The sequence below is a fragment of the Acanthopagrus latus genome, chromosome 3 (assembly GCF_904848185.1).
Source record: "Acanthopagrus latus isolate v.2019 chromosome 3, fAcaLat1.1, whole genome shotgun sequence".
Classification (NCBI taxonomy): domain Eukaryota; kingdom Metazoa; phylum Chordata; class Actinopteri; order Spariformes; family Sparidae; genus Acanthopagrus; species Acanthopagrus latus.
Window position 1 is genome coordinate 13,589,897 of NC_051041.1, and position 24,198 is coordinate 13,614,094.

Sequence of the window (24,198 nt, forward strand, 5' to 3'; positions counted from 1 at the left end):
GCAAAGAACAAGTAACTGACTGAACAAAAATGCCAGGAGAGGAATCAGTGAACGAATGAGAACGATGAGCTACGAACGAAATTAAGTGTTTTTGGTTTTTTTTCATAGAAATCGTTGCTATGCTGTCCTGTTTCTCATTGGCTAAAATTCGACGACAGTGTCCTAGACTCAGCATATGATTGGCCGGCTCTCAGTCCTCTTCACCACTCTGATAACTAAACAGTGAACAACACAGCGACTAGTCTGAGAGCAACAGAACTAATGAGAAAGAAGTGAAAAGGGGAATCGTTTAATTTCATTTGCATTACAGAGTTCCTTCGAACTGATCCATTCGCGACCGACACATCACTACTTTCGATGTGTAAATGAAATCACTGTAAGTTAAAAGCTAATGTTAGGCCACAAACAGACCATACTGTGGTCACATGACTGAAACGTCACCACCACTGAGTGTCTTACTACATAATTACTACACATTTTCTGTTAAGGTATAAAGCTAAAATTAGAATAATTTGTATTGAAGTCCGACTAGTGAGTAGATGAGATCTGTGTTCACTGTGATGACCTTACAACTTCTGTGGGCTCTTTTAGCCACTTGTTAGCAACCACCTTTTTAAAGACACACAAGTGCTTTATAATTCGATTATAAAGTCAATGTGTTTAATATCTTAAGCCTGTGGTAACCACAGATCTTATGTCAGCCATTTAACCAAAAACCCATTCGAAAAGCTAATGGACTTTTGAGAGGCTTCAACCTGGTGTGCAAAAATGCTAACTCATTTCTGGGTTTTAGGACTACAAACGACACCGCTCTATATTACAATGGAAATACTTGTCTAAAGTAAGCTACATACAAAGTGTTGAAGTAAGTTACTCTGGTATTAAAGTCATGAAGTATATTTTAAGGGGTTAAAAATGAGATGGAGGACTGAGAGAGACAGACGGGGAACAGAGCGAGAGACAGGGACGGAGACGGGGAGATGAGTGGGCCGTTGGTGGAGGGAGCGTTAGCTCTCGTGCATTCCTCGCGTGTGTGTGGGCGCGTGGCTCAGGGTTCAGAGCTGTCGGCCCTCCTCCTCCTCCTCATCCCCCCCGCCTCCCCCCACCACCACCACTCCTGCCTCCTCCTCCTGCTCCGACAGAGACAGGCAAAAGGCGGAGGAGGAGCAACGGACCTCGCAGTCAACAGACGCGGGGTGTGCAGCAGTAGGTCGGTCGGTAGGCTACACGGGCAGAAGCCACGGAGGGAGGAAGACATCACCTCACGGTAAGACAGCGGACGTTCTCACGCGGCGGCGGCAGTTGAACGTCGCCTCGGTCAGGTTAGCTTGATTTAACGGTTGACATCGACGCTCCTTGCTGCCTTTTTCTCGGTGTTTTGTCAAAGCTGTTCCCTCTTGCTGTTACTTTGGCCGATTAAATCGCACCAGAGTATGAGTTAGGGCGATGTCAGAACAAACACATTAAGCAGACATTTATGATTGTAGCTGAAACTCCGCCGCGAAACCGGTTAAATTAGTGGCTCTGACAAGCTAACAGCGCCCCAGAGCGCAGCTATCAGTCGCATTCCCCTCGGGTTTAGCGACATCGCGGAATGAATGATAAGGGCAGTTTAGAAGCTAGTAAATGACATTCGTGTGTCTGTGTTGTTGTTTTTTTCTTCTTTTCTTTGTCTTTAGTCTTTGAAGAAAACGAAGAAGTCAACCGGCAATTTAACACGATTTTTTAAAAGCATACATCCCTTGACTATTTGAGTGGAGAAATGTGAGCCACTTAAAGTCACCTATTCCCCAGTGTTTATGTCAGACAAAAGTCCCTTTCTGTTGGCAGCTATAATGCCGAGTTCATGTCAGAGCCCCCTGCCGTGTATCCTTCGCCCACCGTCCTCCGCTCTCCACATGCAGCTGACAGCGCGGTGAAGTCCCGGAGCAGGAGGTCCACTCCCTGCCCGGGTGTAAAAATAGCCCGGTGTGTCAGCTTAGCCTGGATCACGGTAATGCGACACACGCATCCATACACTCTCGGACACGGTCCCCGTCGGGTTTTTTTCCCCTTCATCCGGCCATCCAAGGAGAGTCCCGAAAGTAGATCGCACATGCTCGATCATGCACCGTTACGTCTCCGTCCCGTTATATGGGTCAACAGGATGCCATAAAGTTGTGCATGAAGATGACACCTGTTTGTTTTAGCCCGCATACCGCATCCTCCGCCTGAACTTGAGATCGCACAGTCAAGATTAGTTTCTATCTGATCTATAAGGGGTTGCGGGGATTAATTTTGCGCGAAGTAGCCCTTTAACGCCAACACTTTGCTACTCTGCCGTGTTGTATGCATGCAGGTATTTTCCCCGGGTCGGGTTTGCGCTCAGCTGCAGAGAGCGACACAGCTGTCGCACCCACAAGTCACTTTGTCTACAAGTGCGGCTGCTGCTGTGGCTGCCCAGGTGCTGATGACTCAAAGGACGATGTAACCTAAATTTCACTTGTGCAGCCCACTTTCTGTTCTTGGCTTGTCTTAAAAGTGGAGGGTGAAATTATTCATGCGCCTGTTTGACGTGGATGTGCGGTGGCAAGGAGATAAAATAAAAGATGGCCAGGAAGGAAAAAAAATCAGCTGCAAATGCAAGGTGCAGACACACAGGATGCAATATATAGAGAGACCAAAAGGAATGGCAAGTTAAAACTTAAAATACCCTATATACTATGGGAGAGAAATAGGAAAGCAGCCCAATTACAGACTCAGGGGCAAAGCCTGTGCAGATTATGGGTAAACAAAGCCTCTAAATTCTCAATTATTATTTTAAACCAGAGAGACCCGCGCTCACTGAAACGTTTTTCTAATGAGCTCTGAGCTGAGGGGAAAAAAACATGAAATCCCCTCTTAAATTGTACAGCAGCCTTGGAGACAAAACATAAACGGCTCTCTGTGACCACAGGCAGATTTTTTTTTTTTCTCTCTCTTTGTGGTTTTCAAGAGAAGGTGTGCAAATCCAAAAAAAAAAGAGAGAGAGAGATGGCAAAATGGGCAGAGAGGGCAGGATAATAAACCCAAGCCTACAAGGTACAATAGCTCTGGTATTCAAATATAGATTTTTCAATGGTCTTAAATACAATCAGAATTGTACTGGTCTCAGGCACTTAACATAATTTAGTTGAGCTGACAATGGCCATCTAAAGTCGCTTTTTGGATATTTTCCCACTGGCCTGCCCGTGAGCCAGGCAGCTTTTGGCTGGAGAAGAAAGGTGTCCTGGTGAGTAGGTGGCTCTGAGGCTGGAGGCTTCGGTGAGAGCAGCAGATGGATGATGATGTAGCGGGTACTGGCACTCCCTGCTTCCCGCCGCCATCCGTCACGCGCTAATGATCGTGTCACACCTTCTCCCCGGGCGGCCGGCCGCTTCTGCAGCGCTCAGCTCAAAAACTGGTAGCTGCGCTCAAATCCCCTCTTCACGGCCGTCGGCTGAAAAGCCCCGAGACAGACTGTGCTGCAAGCCTCTCGATCACTAATTCTTCACTTCTCCGCTGCCTGCCTTCACCCCTCTTCACCTTTAAAGTCTCTGCAGACCGTTTCCTCATCTCTCTTCATCCCCCTGCTTCCTTCGCCTACCATTCGTCTTGTTTTCTCTGTAGTGCATCTGCTCCACATCATTCATTTCCCTCTCTGTCACGTTCCCATCTTCTACTACAGTTCCTCTTATTTTAAACACATTTTTTGTCTTTAATTGTATTGATTTATGGTTCTCCTTGCACCTCCCCTCTGTGGAGTTTCAGGTCAGGGTCACTTGCAGTGCAGCACACATGGAGCTGGTGTGTTTGGCTAAAGGACACCTCAGCAAGAATTTGCCAACAGCACATTAGGGAGTCTCCCAGGGTATAATGTCCCATAGAGTATTTATGTGTCTCCTGACCGACAGTATATAGATCCCAACCAAGCTCTAATAAACTGGCTCGAATCAACTACAGATCATATTCCGGAGTGATCAATTTATCGTCATATATCAATAAGAAACATCTCTGGCTATCATATACAATAGTTTAAAATCTGTTAAAATTATTATAATTATTTTTTACAATGATAGTCCCATTGTGAAATCTAAGACCAACACATCCAGAGATTTCAGATGCCTCTTTACCATAAAATAATATTTATTCTGGGTGGAACCGCTGCTGTCATGTGTAATGTTTTGTTGAGGCGGCATTGGAAATAAACACCACTTGCACATGGACTGACAGAGTTCTTTTTTCTAAAAACTGCTGTTATCTCCAGTCGGGTGTTAAATAACCATGTTATGGGACTCTGCTTCCTCCAAGCTCGTTATTCTGTCCCAGGTGTTACAGGAATAAGTGTCCCCTTGAGCTCTTTGTTGCAGTAGAATGTGTCCCTGCTGAATGCAGTTGGCCCTTTGGAAAAGATGGTGGAATGCCACTTCCTCTCATGTGTGTGTGTCTTTGGTCTCGGCAATATTCCCACCACCAGGATCAGAGACTGAGCTTGGCATTCTGGGAATATCAGTGTTGGCGGATTGCATGATACCCTCCACAGCTGCTGTTTCTAAGAAAAGCTCGAGGACATACACACCAAACGTGTGTTCACATGAGCTGCACACATGTAAATAGGAAATAGCACATCCAAGCACAGGCATGTATGTTCCCGTCACACATGCACACGTACAGTAATACACTTTAAGCAGCAGTTAACTGTCAAGCCGGAGGAGAGCATTTAGGAAGCCTAGACAGAGGTTAACACACACACACAAGCTTAGCTACTTGATGTCATTTCCAGCAGCTATGCCTTTATGCTCTGGCAACTGTTTGATATAAGTGTGTGTGTGTGTGTGTGTGTGTGTGTGTGTGTGTGTGTGTGTGTGTGTGTGTAGTCGCAGTGTTGTTTCTGTTGAACAATGACCACTAACATGTTTTTTTTCTCCTGTGTTTTTCGATCTCTTCAGGCTGTTTTCCATTGACCAGTAAAGAGCCGGCAGAGAGAGGAACAGTAGAGAAGGCGAGCACTGGCGGAGAGGATAATTGCGTTTCTGGCTGCCCTGTGGGAACATGGGATATATGACCTCATCATTCACCTGTGAGGCTCTCAAGTAAACAACTCCAGACAGGTAGGAACAGCAAACTGATACACACTCGCACACACACACACACAAATGCAAATGTAGGCAAAGATAACTTTAAACAGCAATGAAACATTATTGGGGAAACACGCACACCACCAGAGTCCACGTTTTGTCTTGTTTAGAAGGATGACGGAAGCCGCTGTAGAGAGTGCAGATGTCCTCCTAAAAACCTGTGACGTGACATCATGTGATGTCATCACCTGCTCCTCCCCTTCAACATGTCAGACCCTGTGCATGCAGAAGGAGGACGATGAGTGTCGCCATGATTGTAAGAAGCTGGAGCAGCAGGTGAGTGATGCTAAATATTGCTACTGCTATGCATCTTATTAATAATATACCCAGGGTGGGAAATTAACATTTTAAAATGTGAACATCTATCAACCACCATGTGTTCAAATTCACCAGCCGCTCTATAGTAAATCATTATTTTCTGTGCTACTTTCATATTTAACTAGTATTTGGCTACTTGCTGTACCCTCACGTGATCACTGTATGATAAATTATGCCCTCTCTCACAGAAACTGTGTAACCAGGTGCAACCAAAGAAAAAAGTTAAGGTAAGCTAAAATAATTCTGCTTCTCATTATTCATTCTTGCTGAAATATCGATTGTATTACGCTCTATGAATTTGTAATATTTGCTTGCTTGCATCTGTATTCTCAGGCCAAAGGAAAGTTAGTGCGCAGCATGGCTGTCTGCGAGGAGTCCTCACCATTTGAAGAAACCCAGGTAACACACACACACACACACACACACACACACACACACACACACACACACAAACAGACACGCAAAGATCATCATCCATCTCCTCCTCCTCATCATCATCATCACCACTCTCAAATTACTCTTAATTTTCTTCCCTCTCAGGCATCTCCAGACACAACCATCTCATCTAGCTGCCATGACAACGAGAGAACTTCTTGTAAGGAGGAAGGGCAGGAGAAGAGCCCAGAACCAAAGAAACATTCACTGTCCAAAGGTGTGTTTGTGTATATGATTAGTATCTCATAAAAGAGAGACAAGAGAAGGCAAATAAAATGTAATAAAACTGGATTCAGCACCACTATTTAGATGTAGTTCTCCTGGGGTGCTTAATATTGCAGTGTGCTTTCATTTTTATTGTCTTGTAATACATCCTGCCTGCCTGCCTGCCTGTCTCTGTCGGCTCTCAGAGTCCAGCCTGGAGTACACTGACTCCACTGGCATAGACCTGCACCAGTTTATTGTCGACACCCTCAACAGCAACCCCAGAGACCGCATGATGCTGCTTAAACTGGAGCAGGACATGATCGACTTCATCACCAGCAATAGGTGTGTGTCTGTGTGTGTATAGAACACAACCCTTGGTCCTCATTGAGCTATCTCCCTGGATATTGTATTATGTATATGTTAAAAGCCAAATATGGTTTTATGCTCATTTAATATTAGTTTTTAAGCTCATTATAATTCTGTCCATACAGCTTATTTAGTGTAGCTACTGATCAATAGATTGAGCCATTTATTTTAGCGTGGGTGTGTTCGAGCCCCTGGTGATGAAATTGGATTCAAGCCAACAAATACAACCAGTCTCAGTCTACTTCCTTCTTACTGCTTGTGTCTTATCTCTCTCCCTTCTCGCTCTCTCTCATCTACCTTTTTTTCCTTCCATCCTTTCCTTCCTCACTCTCTCAGTCCCTTTAAGAAGTTCCCTCATATGTCATCCTACCACCGTATGCTGGTCCATCGGGTGGCGGCCTACTTCGGCATGGAGCACAATGTAGATCAGACAGGCAAGTCTGTCATCATCAACAGGACCAGCAGCACACGCATGTAAGCATAATGCGTCCGTGTGTGAATCGTTGTATTGTTCACGTTTACTGTGAAGTAACCTACTTTTTATGTGTTTTCTTAAGACCGGAGCAGCGTTTCCTGGACGAGATACACAAGGACAAAACAGAAGAGATCCATAGGTGGAAAATTATTTTGAAAAGAGACAACAGCTCAGATGACCAGGTCTGTCTGTCCTCCTATTTCTATACCCGCCCATCTCTGTGGAATTTCCTCTATAATTGACATTGATCGTATCCAATCAGCATCTTGAGCTGTTCTATTTTCTCTGGCTTTCAGACCCGACTTCACCCATTACAGGAGAAGCAAAGCAAGTCAGTGGAGGAGAGAGAGGAGGAGTATCAACGTGTGCGAGACCGAATCTTCAACCAAGAGGTGAGACCGATAAAGACAGAGAAAGAGGAAGACAGACAGGCAGATATAGGAGACTCACTCATTTCTCTGTACTTTCACAGCCACTCTGCACCCAGGAGGGCACCCATGCAGAAACCAGGTAACCTTGCCTGCAGTGTATTCTCTCCATGCACCTTTTCAGCTTATTATATTTAGATGAGAACATTAATATATGTCTGTGTGTGTATGTGTGCGCAGGACTGCGGAGGAGTACAATCCGTATGCCGAGACCCAGAGGAGAAGGCAGCTCTTCAGGTAGAGCTCTGTCGGCACAGACGCGCAGTCATTTATCATCTTAATCTGGTCAGCCTGGCTGCAACAGAGCTGTTCAGAGTCTGCAGCGGAAACAGAAAGAAGTCCTAGATTTGTTTCAGAGTTCGATTACCGGAGACTTCTCATTTTGAAGGAAAATAACAATTTACTTTGTGGAAAGTCTTTGTGGATAAAGATTTAAATCAGTGAATGTAGCATAAACCGATCAGCCCTTCATTATTTGTGGCGCATGAGCAGGTGTTGAAGCCATGTTTGTCCCCCATTCACATAAATGGAATGCCTCTCATGCAGTAATAAGGTTGTAGGATAATTCTGGATGTGCCTCACAGGGGGAGCCGTGACAGCTCAGGCTCCAGCTGGACAGGCAGCAGCAGGCAGAGTAGCACCGACACTGACTGTCGCTACGGCAACGACCCCCCGCCATGGAGCAGCATGGACTCCGATTCCTCGTACCAGTGGACAAGTCCCGCCACGAAACCCCACCAACCAGCAAACCACAGCTGGGATGGAACCTCTGGTGTGGCTTTTTAAAACCTCACGTCAGACTAACATTTAGTAACTTTTGAAGAGTTCCATGTCACACGTTAAAGGTGTAAATCCAGTCACTGTCAGCTGTGACACTTTGCTCCTGTCTACCTGTGTGCGAGCAAACTTATTTGCAGATTTTATCAGCACGCCGCACTTGGGAAAATCACTGTTTATAAATTATGTAGCATCTAATTAACAAAAAGCAGTGCAAGTACTTCTGGTGTGAAAATGTAACTCACCGCACGAATCTTCGCACCATAGCTGTAAATTTTCACACAACACCTCCAGTCGTCTTCACATATTCAGGAATTTAAATACGTCAGTGTAGAGCAGGGGTGGAGCATATCGTCTTTTTATCACATTAAGATGTTGAAATTTGTTGTGTTCCGCTCCTTCCACTCTCTCTCTCTCTCAGGATCCATCGCTCTCTACAGACTGCCACCCGCCTGTCCCCACCCTCCGACTCCTCCCGTTGTAGATGAGCCGGCTCCGAACTACATCATGGAGAATGGGATCCCACCAGGAAGCATACTAGTGAACCCACATACTGGTACAAAACACATACACGAGCAAGACTGCACACACAACACACACGCACATTTGTCTTAATCAACGTTTTGACCCCTCAGGGCAGCCTTTCCTGAACCCTGATGGAACCCCTGCTGTGTACAACCCTCCAGACAGTCAGCAGCCAATCAGGAGCCAGACTCAGCTTCAAGGCTCTCCCTCTCAGCAGCAGGTAGGACACACAAAGCGGGAGGTGTCTGACACGTCTGATACATACATACATACATGCATACGTGTCTCTGTTTGTGTCTTTATCTCTGTCTCCATATGTGTGTGTCTCTCTCAGGTGGTTCAGTACTCATCTGTCTCTTACACAGCTCCACAGATGTTGCCTGTCGCTCCCTCACAGCCATACTCCACAGTATGTACCACTGTGCCGGTTGATAGCTATGGTTCACACGTGTGCGTAATGGTTTGCATGCGTGTTTTGGGGCGTCCATGTGCGCGCTGACCTCTTTTCCTCTTCACCGGCAGATTGAAGAGCTCTCCTCGCAGTTCGCTCACGTGAGCTGTCAGTCGGCAGTTGAAGCCCCGCCCCCCTACCCTCCCAGTCAGGGTTACATCTATGCAGCTCCTCCCCCTCCTCCTCCCCCTCCCAACCCCCCCAGCTACTGCCAGCCCTCACCTCAGGTAGACACACACGTTCATCTTTTATTGTTATGTATCCTTTTTGATTTTGGCAATGTTTTAAGAAACAGTTGTTAAAATTATGCATTGATTAACTTAAATTCTGGCTGTACAGTCAACATTCATACAGCAATATGACTGAATAAAAGTTAAGAAAAAATAAAGTCTTTATATTATTTTCGTATAGGTGCCTGTTTATTACTATGGCCAGTACCCTACCTCAGCTCAGCACCCATGCAGGCCTGTCTCTCCCAGCCAGCACATCCACAGTCAAGCAGTGCAACCAACAGGTACTTCCCAGCTGTAGGCGTGTGTGTTTGTGGTGTGTAAGTGTGAGACTGACGCAGACTGTGGCAGTAGAGGAGGGGGCCGTTACACTGTCAGAGATGTAGTCTGAGGGTCTCACAGTGAACCGGTCTCTTTTCCTGCTGCTTCTGTTCAACGCAGTGACATAGATCAAGAAGACACAAATGTAGAGTCTGAGACAGCTGTTAACAGTGTGTAGGCACCTTCTAGGCATCAGTTAATGATACAAACTTTAATTAATGTATGTAATTACACAACAGGAGTGCACGAATGATGGAGGTAGCGTGTTTTGTTGTTGTTTTTTCATGACGGCAATAAAAACGTAAGTGTTAATGCTGAACTGAAAAATGAAAATGTGTCCAATTAAATCCACCAATTGCTGCTTTATAAATTATTTATTATTATGAAGCTAAATAAATATGAATAAAAACTAGGTCTGCACAGTCCTTAAAAATACAATCGAAATCACAAAATGAAAAAATTGCTGAAGCTGCAGTTGATTATAATAATAGTTTTTAGGTTGTTCTTTTTGAGTGAAAATAAAAATTGTGATGGAAATATGATTATTCCCACTAATCGTGAATTATATCATAATTGAAATATCTGTCAAAAATAATTGCAATATCATTTTTTTTTCATCATATCAAGAAAACAGACTCTAAGGCTGTTAGCGTATCCACTCGCCTGCTTAACGTTTACAAAATATCAGAACAAGCAACACAGTCAAGCCAATATTTGTGTAACTAAATTGATGGACGCATTTTTATTTTTTATTTATCAAGAAAGAATCCAAAGAATAAAGATGTATTAATTTATCAATCAACAAAGAATTTGTGTGTGGCTTTATATCGATCCTCACAATTATCTTATTGCCTCTAGTTAAACAATTTGCAGTGATGATATGTATTATTAATAATCTTGTATATGCGTGTGTGTTTTATAGCAGGTTACGCTCCTGCTGTGGGGTTGCAGCAGCAGTCTTCACACAACCAGGCTCAGGCTGTGCTGGGAACCTACTCACCAATAACCTCTCATCAGCGTAGCATGGTTCAGGTAAACACAGAGCACCCAAAGGTCTCGTTCTGCGTCAGACTCGAGCGACTCCGAGCCCCAAAAGAAGCGCTTGGCAGTTTAAAAAAAGTGCTTGTGGCGGCAAATTCTTCTCTCTAACTTAACTTTTTCCTCTCTCGCTCTCTCTCTCTCTCTCTCTCTCTCTCTCTCTCTCTCTCTCTCTCTCTGTCTTTTCTCTGCAGGGAGGTGTTTCAGTGTCCTATCCCCAAAGTAAAGTTGTGACCGCGGTCGGTGGGGAGCCGGGTTACTGCTGCGTGGTTCCCCCACCCTCCCACCACAGCAGCTGCCTGCCTCCCAGCTGCGCCAACCTCAGCGGCCCGGCCTGGAGCGCACCGTACTGATGATGCCTCGGCGGACGGATGGAGTGATGATACTTAAGTTCCTGCGTGAACTCACAAATCGCACATACACATGCACACACACACACACTCAACACAAACACTGTTTTTCACACTCCCTCACCCACTTCACCTACACCCGCCTTCTTCCTGACGGTGCCCACAGGGTACTTTGTTCACACTCATAACTAGCATGTGCACTCACTCACTCACACACACACACACAGCATACACCCACTCACATACATAAATGTACCACTGTACCAAAGCTTAATAGTATATATCAGAGCTGCTGTATTGAATGCATAATTTATATACACAAATGGAGTTTTATATATTGATATTAAATTATATATTGTGTTTTAAGGAAATGCACTGTGTGAATAGAATAAAGTGCTGTGGCTGGATTGACGACGTCACATTTCTATATCATCCTGGCTCTTTGTTTCCTCTAATGTACCTGATGAGTGGATGCAGGCGTAGAGATACACACACACACACTGGGAAATAAAGTACATTAGATAATCAGAATGGCACTTAGTAGAGCATGTACCTCCACTGTAGACCAACAGTCTTTTTTTGTACCCACTCACAAATACCAGCCAGCAAAACATGCTGATTTTTTTCATCAAGATCCACGCGTTCTTCCCTGAAAAAATTAAAAATGTCACAACACGCCCTGTCTGGCAATGTCAAAGAAAGCAAGGAAAAAAAGTCCCAGACCCAAAACAAAGGTTAATGGTGTCTACTCTGGGCCGAGAGCCATCCTCCATAATAATGTAGTTTCTGTTCACAACAGTAAGACAGTCATGATGTGTGTGCACGGTGGGAGAGCAGAGATGTGGGTTGTTAACCTACCACTGAGTTCATAAATTGGAGATGAATTGCATCGCCTTACAATTTGAATAATTAACAAGGAAGTGAAAGATTTTTACATTAATGTGGTTGATCACAAGGAGTATTTTGGTATCATCAGGAGATAAATATCTCACATAGGGGGAGATTTCAGAGAGAGTCATTTGAAAAGATGAGCGTTAATGTTCAGCAGACACCACTGAGGGATCCTCATCATGAAGCGTCAGCGCCCCCTCCTGCCTCAACACTGTCAGTACACGGTCCCTATATGCAAAGCAGTGCAGGTCATTCCAACACTTCTGTGTGTGCGAGGGTGCTACTAATAATTGTTTCCACTGATTAATCTGTGGAATGTTTTCACAATTACTTTATTAATCTTCGGGAAATCGCTAAAAAAAACGTTAGAATGTTCATCAAATCGGCTATTATTGCCACGACTCCCCCCATTTTCAGTGTAATATGACACAGGAAAAGGTCATTTTGTCAGCAATCGAAATTCAGCCAATGCTTTATAATAATACAAACCAAAATTAACAAATGGCAAATGTATAGTGTATTATATTTTAGTTAATGGTTGTTTCACCGTTGACAAATGATGAAATGCTTCATAAACCATTTATTTACAAAGCATGTTATTGTTTGTTAAACGTCAAATAACTATTAACCGCAGTTTAATCGACTATAATTCTGCCATTTGTGAATGATGGTTATTATAAAGTGTGACCTTTTTCACATTAGTGAAGCTGGAATTAGTCAGGTTATGGCATTTTTGCATAACAGATGATCTAAATAAAAAAAATTATCATAAAACCCTATTACTACCTCTATAAATGGGTAAAGGATGTTTACCCAGTAGGTGTTTTTTTCATCACAGTTTATCTTGTCACATGTGAGCCTGTACGCCATGACACTGAGCCAACATGCACAGTACCAGTACACTAACATTCTGGCAGCTGAGTAGAATTCAGTTATTATGATTTTATTATTCACACGTGTGATTTTCCTGCTGTGACATCTCAAAACGTCCGCTCCAATATACAGATCAGTATCCCACTAGATACCGCTCGAGCGATACAAGTCTTTATGTAACAATATGTAAAGCGCTCTCCCTTTTAAAGTCTTCGAGGCGGCTGACATTTTACACCACTACAATATGCCTACTTTCGCTTTCCTCCAAGCAATAACTGATAAGTCAATGTGTGTTATTGTTGCGACTCTGGTTAATTCATTTTGTACTGAGAGTGATTCATATTCCGCACATCCAGTTCAATCAAACATATCTATCGTCCACACGAGGCTCTAAAATTAAATTTAGATTTCATAACTCTGGTATTGAATGAAAAATTTATGCAGACACAAAGCCAGCCGGCTCTATTTTTGTCCTCTCCACATTCACACACACACTCACTCTCTCTCTCTCTCTCACACACACACGCACATGCACACACACACACAGGCAGCAGCAGCAGTGCAGGTTCCATGATCTTTAATAAAAGGCACATGTACAGCCATAGTGAGATGAGTGAGTCCACTGGCATAGAGACGAAGCATTAAAACACAGAAATACAGGAAGTAGAGGTCAGGAGGAGAGAGATCTATCTGCTTTACAGTAGAGTCTACTTAAGTAACATCTTCTCGTTCAAGTAAGTCTAACACTAACATGTCACCTTAGTAAGGTAAAACTCCAACCCGGCCCCACCCCTGACACACACACACGCTCACACGCTCACACACACACACACACACACACACACACACACACACACACACACACACACACACACACACACACACACACACACACCATCCATCAAAACCCAAAGTCTGATGTTCCAGAGAAGTCTCAGTCTGGGAGACTTTTCTTCAGTCTCTCAGACTCCGGGCTCACAGTTGAGGTTAAGCCCCCCTGTTGGTGGTGATTCATCCTCAGCTTTTGGGCCCCTGCTGCCTCCAAGTTCACCCATCAGTTACAACGACGCAGCGCGCACAGCTCTCGCTAAAGGTCGGTTTCCCAAAAGTCCAACCAGCGCTCTCAGTGCTGGCCCAGGTTCTCTGAACGTCACGTAGTCACTGACTTTAGGTGAAATCATTTCATTTGTGTCAGAAAAAAAAGTGTTTCCCTCATGATGAAAGAAAAATGTGATATCTACATATTGTGTGCATGAGATGATGCTAATGTAGTTCGACCGATACTGGACTCGTTCTGGTGGCTGTATCTGAGAGTTTTAAAATCAAATTCTCATTGTTTTTTCGAACGGCGTATTTATTTTGTCTTAAGGATACCACATAACAAACTGTGTTAACTCACGTTAAGGAACAGCGTGTAGGATTTAGATGCATCGAGCGGTGCGGTTGCAGCTTACAACAAACTACACTAGGGGTGTCCAAACTTTCATTGTTGGAGGGCCAAAATAATATTTAATGGTGGACCGCAGACCACAAGCAGACACCTGTTGTATTGTTACGCTGCAAAAATGGGACTAAGATCCCGAGACTTCCTGTGCAGTCTCACTCCACCCGTCATGCTCAGATTATGAAAAATAATTCATATTTAGGGATACTACATTTGAAGTTTAAAGTCCATTTGTATCTCACAAAAAAAACAGCATTATTATATTGCTCAATCACAGCCAAACAAATCAACCACTGATGCACGGTTGACGATCACGACTGATTCGGATTTCTACTAAGCGGCATTTTGGTCTCTTTCCTTGTGGTCTTGTTTGCCTGTAACAACTAACCAAGGTTGTTGCCAAGAGTGGCAGGATTTGTGGCCTGTGTAGACATAAAAGGCTCTTTCTAAGAAAACAAAAATACGACGGCCCTTAGCTGCTAAATCCTACACACCGGACCTTTAAAAACAATCGTGGCCGGGATACATTCGGAGCGTCACATTTCACACTGGAAGAATCGAAGTTTTCGTGTCTGCAAACGATCTTGAGCCGGCATTCTTCCACGACGCATCGGCCGACGTGAACGCTGATACAACATTTATCACTCAAGGTCTAATGACTGCCTTTCAAACTGAGAGCATCTCTGCGCATTAAAAAAAAAAAAGAAGAAGAAAAAAGAAACACATACGAGCATGATATTAAGGAGGTGTTGTTGTCATTGTACCTAATGGGTGCGACAAATCTGCATTAATCAAATTAGCGGTAATCTCCTGACGGTGTGAACCCGGGGCCTCTGGGGCCCCTGAATCTCCTGATGATAAATCCAGCCTTGCCCGTCTCGTCCTCGAGGATTGTACTGCTTTCCACACAGGGACATGTTCACAAGAATCTCACAGTTATGATCTGTTTACACACACACACACACACACAGAAATAGCCAGTCACGCGCTATAAAACCCAACTAAAATGAAAAAAAAGTTCACAGGTACTTAAATATTTAAAGTTAAGAGAAATAAAAATAGTATTAGAGTTGAAGGTTAAATATAACCACAGCTGGAGGAATAAGAACTAAAATATGCATGCAGCCAGGCCATCTCTCCTCGTGTTGAAAGGTAAAAGGGGGTCAGTGGGAGGAGGGGAGGGGGCGCCGCCTTTCCTCTGTTTCGGAAAGACGCAGAACGGGCACTTTAGCCAAAACAGAAAGAAACTGTTGATTACACTCAGGCATAAAGTGTGTAGAGGGAAGGGTGAAGACAAACACACACTCGCTCACACACATACATACACATGTCCGTGACGACCACTCGCATGTCCAGAGAACAGCTCAACAGAGTCAGTCGCTCTAGTTTCACATTATCACGTCTTTGGGACACTTCAACATAAAAGCAGAGTTTGGGGCCACACTCCAGGGTCCGTCGCTTAACTCTCTTCCGCGCACTCACAATCACACACACACACACACGCACAAACACAACAAACGCACCCAGCAGATCCTGCTTTGGTCGGTGTGTGTGCTACCTTTGGCTGTGGGCGTCGGGGGTGAGAGATCGCACTCGACCTCAGAGAGCCTCCACAGGTACACACCAACCATCCCAGAACCCCCTCCCCAAGCCCCACCCCACCCCTCCATCCCATAACTATGCCCACCCATCTCCATAGCAACTCGCTGCTACCCGAGCAAGGGGTCTCACTATCTTGTAAAAGGAGGTAAGTGTAATTAGTGGTGTGTGTGTGTGTGTGCGTGCGTGTGTGCGTGTGTGCATGTATATATGCGAGTGTGTGCGTGTGTGTGCGTGTGTGTGTGTGTAGGCGTGTATACCCTGCGTGAATGTGTGCATCTGTGTGAGTGTGTGTAGGTGTTAAGAGGTATCAGTGGTTCAGTGGTGTCTCTCTTTAATCCTCATCACCCAGCTCTCTCTCCCCCTCGCCCTCCATCACCCCTCCTCTTCTTCTTCTTCTTCCACCTCCTCCTCCTCCTCCTCTTCTTCCCTCACTCTTTTATTTTTGGACTTGGAAGATGAACAGGCGCAGGTTGATGTTTTTGGCGGCCAGCAGTTTGTTGCACTCCACCGAGTCGGAGATGGGCAGAGGGACGTAGTCGGTCTCGTTGGTGTCGTTGCTGAAGGAGTGGTGGTGGATGACCGGCTTGATCCGCACGTCGTCGTACGGCCCCTTCAGCAGCAGGAAGGAGCACTCCAGGGCCGAGTTCACCTGAACAGAAACATGCACGGGTCACTGACTGACTCGCTGATTGTGGGAATACCGAATGTTAAAGTGACACTGATCAAGAGACAGTATTTGAGGTAGATGGAGGACCCTAACATATATTGAACAATACTACACTTTTCAGGCTGATACAAACAGTGTTTGATGATCCTGGTATGTACATTTTACAAATGTACAAATTATGATCTTGATGTTGTTGTTCCTAAATGATCTTGGACATACAGTATCAGTATCCAGCCCAGTTAACGTTTCTGCAAAACCACAAATACATCTGCGTCTGCGTGTGTCACCGGCATATCGACATTTGTACAAAACGTGTCAGATCATATGACATCATATCTGCTACACAGCTGGATATTTTTAAGGGGACCTGGGGACATTTCCAGCCGTGTGTGCAACCAAAATCGCTATTTTAAGGCTAGTTAGTCATTATGTTTTTTAACCCTTACCATGTGGTTCTTGGGCCTAAACCTGACCAGATCAAATCGATGTGACGAAATAAAGATAAAAAATTCAACCTTAACAAATGTTTTAACTTATCTAGGGTTTTGTAGAAACGTATATACAGAGTATATTCTGGTCATTGAGTTGTATCTTGTTTTCTGTGCCGACATTTATTATTTGACAACATTTACACAGATATTCATGTGTGATGAGCTAAATATGGCCGCTAATATACTCCATGCTCATGTTTCTGTCAGGCTCCACTGCTAAATGACCTTTTCTTCTAAGCAGCCAAAATCCACACCACAACAATGTAATAACATTGATTTCAGAACATATTTGTGGTGGTTTAAACTGTTATTTATCTAATGTTACTATTGTTGGTTCTGTCTTAGAGCGTCTGAACTTAGAGCATCTATTACATGTCTGTCCATCATAGGAGAGGGAATGCCTCCGCCACTTCCTGAAGTTTCTTCCCTTTTTTCTCATTAAAGTCTTCTTTCGTATCGGTATCCTTGGTCTGTATCCTGTACAGACTAAAAATACCTCTGAGACAAATCTGTGATTTGACGCTGTCCAAACAAAACTGACAAGATTTAAGTAGATATAAGAAAAAGAAAACAAAGACCACACAAACATTGACGGATGCCTGTCTCTTAATGGACAAACATTCATAAAGCTGTCGCTGTCCATCTTGATTTATTTCAGCATCGCCTTGCTGCAAGTCAGATTTTTCCTCAACTCTGTAAGCAATGCCAAATGATCACTCCAACAGGTCGGCCTCTTAACACTGAGCCTTTAGCTTTTTTGTTAAAGCCAGATCTGTTGGGAGAGTGACGCATCATCGGCCCTCTGCACAAGCACATGCTCAAAACCTTTAAAAATAAACCCTGGACGGACAGAGTGCCGTGCGTACCTTGCTTTTGAGGATGAGCTGGAAGGAGAGTGTGCGCTTGCAGGACAGGTTGGGGTTGCGCTCAGAGTCGTTCACGCGGGCCTTCAGCACCCACGTCTGGTTGAGAACAGTGAAGCGCGGCGTTTCATAGTACAGACGAGTGATGAAGTCATCAGTGCGGTACGGCCTGAACTGCACCTCTGGATGGACACATAAGTGGACGCAAGTGGGAGGAAGAGAGTGTTAACCGGTAGAGAAGCAATGGGAACATTACAGTAGTTTTTTTCTACTACAAGCAAGGAATACTTTTCTTGTGTCTACCTGTAAAGCCGATCTTTTCATAGCAGAGCAGGCTGAAGATGCTGTTATAGAGCTGCATGTCTCTGCGGTGGCTCTGGTCCATCTCTCCCAGTATTCCCATCAGCTCTGTACCAGTCTTGGTGGGATGGGAGCACTCGCTCTCATGTGCCGGCAGCTCGTGGAAGGGACCTTGCCAAGGGCAGCCGATCCTCTTGTACTTGCACTGCGTCACCCTGGCAACATAACGGCGAATGTGTGACTTAAAAGACAAACTTGAGAAGGAAAAAAAAAGAGGCAAGCTTTATATAAACCAGACCTTTTACAGAGGTGCCTTGTGATGAATACATGCTCATGGAAGGTGCTAATTAACCCTAGGTTGAGAGCCGGGGGCTAATTATCACTGTAATAATGACTCGTCTGTGTGTGTGTGTGCTGAGAACAGACCTCAAAGAAAAAAAAAAAAGAATTTGTATCAATTACATCCTGGACTGAGGTGCTTTTCAATGAATACCTGCGACTTTCTCACAGTTAAAGTGAGGTATAATAAATGTGAAAGGTGCTAGTTATCCTCTGCAGTGAACTGGTGATAATTAAATCCACGCTGACGCAACTCGTCTTATATTAAGTGTGAAGTTTTGTCTCATATATAATCGTGTAACTGGTGGTGGGAATTTACCATTTTGCATGGAAGTCATTATGCCGTGACTCACCGCTTTGAAGGAGTCCTTAAAGTCGTAAAATACCCGAAACCACTGCATATTAAAAACAACAGCGTCATCTTTACATGAGACGGAGTCTGACCTGACTGAAAAACACCTGGTGGTAACTGCCATGGCTGTTGTCATGGCAACGCTGGCACAGGCACCTCTGTCCTAAGCGGGGTCACCCGTTCCTATGGCAACAACCCCGAAGGATTTGATGCATGCAAATTCAATCGGCCCGAGCATCACGCGAACAACAAACGCACAGTCTGTAAACGCGTCAGCTGGTTCTCTCCTCAACAGTCACATGCTCCTCCAGCCTCCCCAAATCATCACCGTGTGATGTTGTGCTGAGTTACCACACACACACATGCATTCAGTGAATATAACCATACTGGAGATTTTGCCATTGTGTTTGTGTGTGTGTGTGTGTGTGTGTGTGTGTGTTTTCCTATTTCTGTTTCATTTCTTTGCAGTCTATGGGAGCTTTCATTCCCTTGATTAAAGTGTTTGTCGCTGTTTAATTTAATAGTTTTGGAATATTAGCGGGGAAACTGATTGGAACCAATTTTAATCACTGTTGACTACAAGAAAAAAAAAGTATGTTTTGTGCATGCGAGTGTGTGTGTGTGTGTGTGGTGTGTGTACCTGTCTTGGCACTCCTCTTTCTGGTGTCTCTCTAAGCTGGAGCGGGGGAACTGTTTGAGGCAGAAGGTACATTCTGTCGGCAGCTCACTGACAGCCTTCTCCACGGCAAGGTTCCTGCAGCACAGGTTCTTGCTGATCTCACACCTACACAAACACAAGGCATTCCTCAGTGCAGTCATACAGGTGAAGTTTGCGGCGTGTGCAGAGGTGTTCGCACGAGGTTGCGAACAATGCACAAACTGTGAAAAACTGTCTGGATAATAGAAAAGTTACATTTAGCTTTTGTCATTGTTGGCAGTAATTAGAACACATGCTGTAGGATTACGAGTGCAAAAGAAAGCATTTATTTTCCTGTGACAGTGCATCAGTGGTGCTAGCAAAAGTGAGTTAAAAGAAGCGTTGTACGTCGGACTGTGAGAACATTAAAATAACAACTTGGTATGTTGGTAGTACTTCCAAAAGCACAATGTTAAACTCCTTTGCGTTTTCCCTGCACCAAGGACATTTGTTCTGGCAAAACGCTGCTAAATTACACAAAATGTGTCATCTGGTGGATTTTAGGGCTGTTGTATCGACAACAGACTGTACTTCCGCATTTTTATAGGAGTGCATTCACAAGCACACAGAGTACTCGCCAAACTCCGATCAACCTGCCAAATGTAGGCAGTGCTGTTAAACCGGAAATCAAGATTCTGTCACTACATTGCCTACATCTCTGCCTACATATTTTGGAAAAATGTTATAGTACACTGTTTAGCTGCAGTTGATAGAGTTTGTGAACCAGAAATGGTGGCCATGTTGTTCACGTACTGTAAAAACAGAGGCTAAAGAACCTAGATCAAGCTGTAAAACAATGCAGCGCTAATACAAAACCCAATCCTGTTCATCGTCGCCACCTTTAAGCCACCTCGCCAACTTTAACAACCAGAGTGGCTTTTAAGGGGAATATTAGCAAAAACAGTGATCATTTAGCAAGCATTTTTTACTTGTTTGAAATTGTTCCCGTCTGAGCTCAATTGGACTCAATTATTACTGTTGTTTAACATCAAATACTCAGAGAGTCAGAACTGGCAGGAAAAATACAACATCTAGAGGAGAAACTGTCTTGGATAACTTATCTAATGTATCAAAATGTATACCGTCTCAAATATTTAGCGGCAAATGTCAGCATTTGTAGCTAATCGTCTGTGGACAGCAGAACAGTTCCGACAGTGTGGGAGCACTCGAAAATGCGAAGATAACCAAATACCTCATTTACACGCATCGATTTCCATAGAAAACAACGCTCATATCCCCACCGTAACTACACTCGTCAGCAAAACTAGCTAGCTTCTTCCAGCGTGTTTTGTTTGTATTTTTTTGGGTACTGCGTTCATGTCTGCAGGGATCTTGGCGTACCTGCAGTTGGGACACGTGGCCTGCTCCTCCTTGAGGCGAGAATCAGCCAGGAGGTGGATAAAGCAGCCCGCGCACATCAGGTGTCCATTGGTACACTGTGGGGGAAAAGAAAAGTTGAGGCGAGGGTGAAGGAAAGTGTGTCAGGAAAGTGGGAAAAAAAAAACAAACGACTGTGGATCTTAAGGTGAAACAGGATATGGGAAAATGAAGGAATTTGACATTGAATTTGAGTACAAGATGGGAGGGACTTAGTTGAGATTGGAATTAAGTAGATGAACTTTCTCTATCAAATATGTGAGTATTATTTAGTATAGCTGTGACAATTAGGAATGCCTAAGAGTAGATATTTTAGGGGAAATGTTGAGGAAGAAACACTAACTTTAGTGGCACTGTATATTTCCCTTAAATCAAAACACATGATTTGGGGTGGATGTGCCATTTGACATGATTAGCTAGGCATATTTTCTTGGACTAGCCCAACAGAAATAGAGTAATGATTAAAAAACTGTCTTCACAAACTGTAAAATATTAAAGGACGAGTACAACACTAAGAAGTGCTTCTAAAGAGGAGACAGATCTGAAATTGTTATGTTGGGTTTTTTTTTTATGTGAAGAATGGCTTGGTAGTGCGGGAGATGTAAATGGACAGGCAATTTACTGCTGTTCTTCTCTAAATCAATATGTATTTATATATGTATCTATGTGGGGGCAGGATATTGTGTGTGGAAATAAATGCAACTTAAGTTTACAGTGTACTGTTGAAAACGTGTGTGGTGTATGTTGCAGGAGGGCATGTAAATGTTCAAGACTAACTGAGAAATGATTAGTTACGAATGTGTTCACTTGACATTGAGGAGAGCAGTTTGAGGTCAGAGAACAGTTTGAGGTCATTAAGGAGGCTGTTGGGGTGGGTTCAAGGGAAGGGCGTACTATTAATAAACATGTAGGTTTTGCTTTAGTTCTGGGATTTGGGGTCTTGTGTGGGGTTTGGGGATACGGCCTCTGCTGCGGGTCATTTGAGGATAATTCACAGTAAACTTGAGCTGGCACAGCTGACCACTCGGCCTGGGTGTGTCTGCTCTCCGAGCCTCATGGCTCAGCTTGCAGAGTATAGACATTTGGGGCCTGTGTTGGATCTAGTATCACTAAAAATACATGGTGCTGGACAGCATGTTCAACAGGTTACCACAGGGGATTGGCAGGTGGGACACATGGGGGGTTCTAGTATGATGTCCAGCTGTTTTGCAGTTGGTGGACGGCAAGCTTAGGGTTCTGAGGGGAAGGTTTGTGATTGACACCACGTTTACCTGGTATACAGACGCCTTGGGCAAGTCTAGGCACACGGTGCAGCACAGCACTGAGTACAGTCTCTCCTCCAGCTTTCCTGACTCTCCCTCGGGAATTTTCACCCTCTTCTTGGGTGGCTCGTCTGGGTCAGGTTCGGGCCCTTCTCGCCGTATCCCGACCTCCTCCTGCATGGCTGCGACCCCGGCGACAGCCTCCACCGCTGCCCCCACGGCCCCGACCCCCAAGCCGGCCGAGGAGGAGCCAGGGGCGGCCGCAACGCCCACGTCTCTCTCTTCCAGTGAAGACATGGCGATGGCTTTCTAGAAATGTCTGAGGTGTACCTGCCGCGACCAGGCTGAGCCTGAAATATTAGCAGGTTAGCTCAGGGCTAGCTTACAACCTGTCAAGCTAACGGTCAGCTGACAGCTAGCTAACGTTAGCTAGGCTAACGCTACGGCAGCAGGCTGTCAGAAAGGAATGCAGGCTAACTTATTATTATTAATGCTAACCTCCACTTACGAACTTGGTATTCAACAAGCCAATGATTGTGTAATAACGAGATCATGTGCAAAATGTAATTACGACTCAATCAAACGTTGACTAGTTTTGTTGACTTACAGTGAGGCTAGCAGACTATGCGGCTAGCTACGTTGACAAAAACACAGCAGTCCTCTCCCTTTGCCCAGGCAGAACAAAAACAACTCAGGCGTCTCTCAGCTGTTGTTGTACTCTCGACGCCGTTATTCGCAATGACAGCAGATTACAACGATGTGCACCACCGGCCCAGCTCGGCTGCTCGTCTAACGTCCCTGCTCCGGTACCGGCTGACTGTCCACGGGACCCACGGGACCTGTCGGTGATTAAAGCCGCGGCTAGAGACAGTTCTGCTGGGACTCGTCTCTCTGGCTACACAGCCATCTTTGTTTTTTTCCTGTCCGTCTCCCCCGACTTCACCCTGCGCAGCCTTTACGACTCCGGGTCAGACTCGTTATTACACAGGCAGCTCCTCGGTCGTGGCTAATGATAGAAGTTACGAATTTAAAAGTAAATATTTTTCGCGTGTATCTGCAACGGCCCCCCTGTGTGCCAGTAAGTACTTGAGCACGGCCGTGAATTGGCTGACAGCGGAATGTTTATTGTGGCAGATGACTTGGGGTATTTAAAGAGTTTTTAAAGGCGCATGCGTAGTGAGCACCTGCGGGTCAGTGAATGGCAGGACTTGAAAGGTGACCAAAACATGATATGCGACAAATTTAGGCCACGCCAACAGAGGACGCATCCTTTATACATTCGTAATGTTGATGCTGCACACCTTAACAGCACTGTGTGTGACATCAAAAACTTTCAACACAACTTTATACATATATAAACAAAACACCATGTTTCCCCACTTCCTCTGAAGTGGTTTGTCTGGTTTAAGGTACCAGTTATTTTTTTATTTTATTTTTTATTTTTTGTGAGTGCTAAGAATGCTTGGATACTTCAGCGAGACAAGCAGGGTGATCGAAGAAAGCCTTATCTGCCCTTGGCCACTGATACTAGGTCAGAAGCATTTATAGGCTTATTCATCCTTTCAGTGCCCCAGATATGCGGCTTTAAAGCCTCAAGGGCTGGGAGGGGTGCATGTCTACACAGGCTGGGGGGGCTGTGTGTGAGCGCTTTAGGGTAGGTGGGGCAGGATGTCAGAGTGTCAGCTGTCTGCAATCGGGAGGGACAGGACTAACCACTCCCATTGGACGGACAGATATGCCTTATTTGGTCTGTGTGGAATGGCGAGAGAGCCATACCACCCTCGGCTATGCACACACAGTTTACCCAGGAGCTGTATGTGGTCACACTGTGTCCTGTGTGCAGATTGCAAATTCACTGGGTGTTAGTCATCAAACAGTTACAGTGCCGGTAATTGGGACTAGTAATCCAAATCATCTGAAAAAATTCACGCAAGAAACACGCTGTCAGAACGTTGGCGTCGAAGAGTTTAGTAAACATGGCAAA

General features: G+C 44.7%; 2 protein-coding genes across 4 annotated transcripts; one reads left to right on the plus strand and one right to left on the minus strand.

Annotated features, from left to right (window-relative positions):
* Window positions 1-1,077: 1,077 nt before the first annotated feature.
* On the plus strand, window positions 1,078-11,488 carry arpp21 (cAMP-regulated phosphoprotein, 21). Of its 3 annotated transcripts, none has more exons than XM_037092306.1 (20): window positions 1,078-1,267; window positions 4,947-5,108; window positions 5,246-5,411; window positions 5,642-5,680; window positions 5,787-5,852; window positions 5,994-6,105; window positions 6,299-6,437; window positions 6,798-6,935; window positions 7,019-7,118; window positions 7,233-7,328; window positions 7,409-7,446; window positions 7,545-7,601; window positions 7,949-8,136; window positions 8,563-8,697; window positions 8,777-8,886; window positions 9,001-9,075; window positions 9,189-9,344; window positions 9,529-9,631; window positions 10,594-10,700; window positions 10,901-11,488. In XM_037092306.1, the coding sequence occupies exons 3-20, from the start codon at window positions 5,250-5,252 to the stop codon at window positions 11,057-11,059; spliced, it is 1,980 nt and encodes a 659-aa protein (XP_036948201.1). In that variant the 5' UTR covers window positions 1,078-1,267; window positions 4,947-5,108; window positions 5,246-5,249; the 3' UTR covers window positions 11,060-11,488. The 3 variants fall into 3 exon arrangements, with proteins under 3 accessions (XP_036948201.1, XP_036948202.1, XP_036948200.1); XM_037092305.1 differs by having other exon boundaries at window positions 1,079-1,267; window positions 10,591-10,700; XM_037092307.1 differs by lacking the exon at window positions 9,001-9,075 and having other exon boundaries at window positions 10,591-10,700.
* Window positions 11,489-13,380: 1,892 nt separating this feature from the next.
* cyhr1 (cysteine/histidine-rich 1) lies at window positions 13,381-23,334 on the minus strand. Its single transcript, XM_037092309.1, has 7 exons — window positions 22,822-23,334; window positions 22,224-22,564; window positions 20,917-21,011; window positions 19,519-19,662; window positions 18,191-18,402; window positions 17,891-18,069; window positions 13,381-16,515 (listed from the first exon to the last, which is right to left on the minus strand). The coding sequence occupies exons 2-7, from the start codon at window positions 22,509-22,511 to the stop codon at window positions 16,303-16,305; spliced, it is 1,131 nt and encodes a 376-aa protein (XP_036948204.1). The 5' UTR covers window positions 22,512-22,564; window positions 22,822-23,334; the 3' UTR covers window positions 13,381-16,302.
* Window positions 23,335-24,198: the final 864 nt, after the last annotated feature.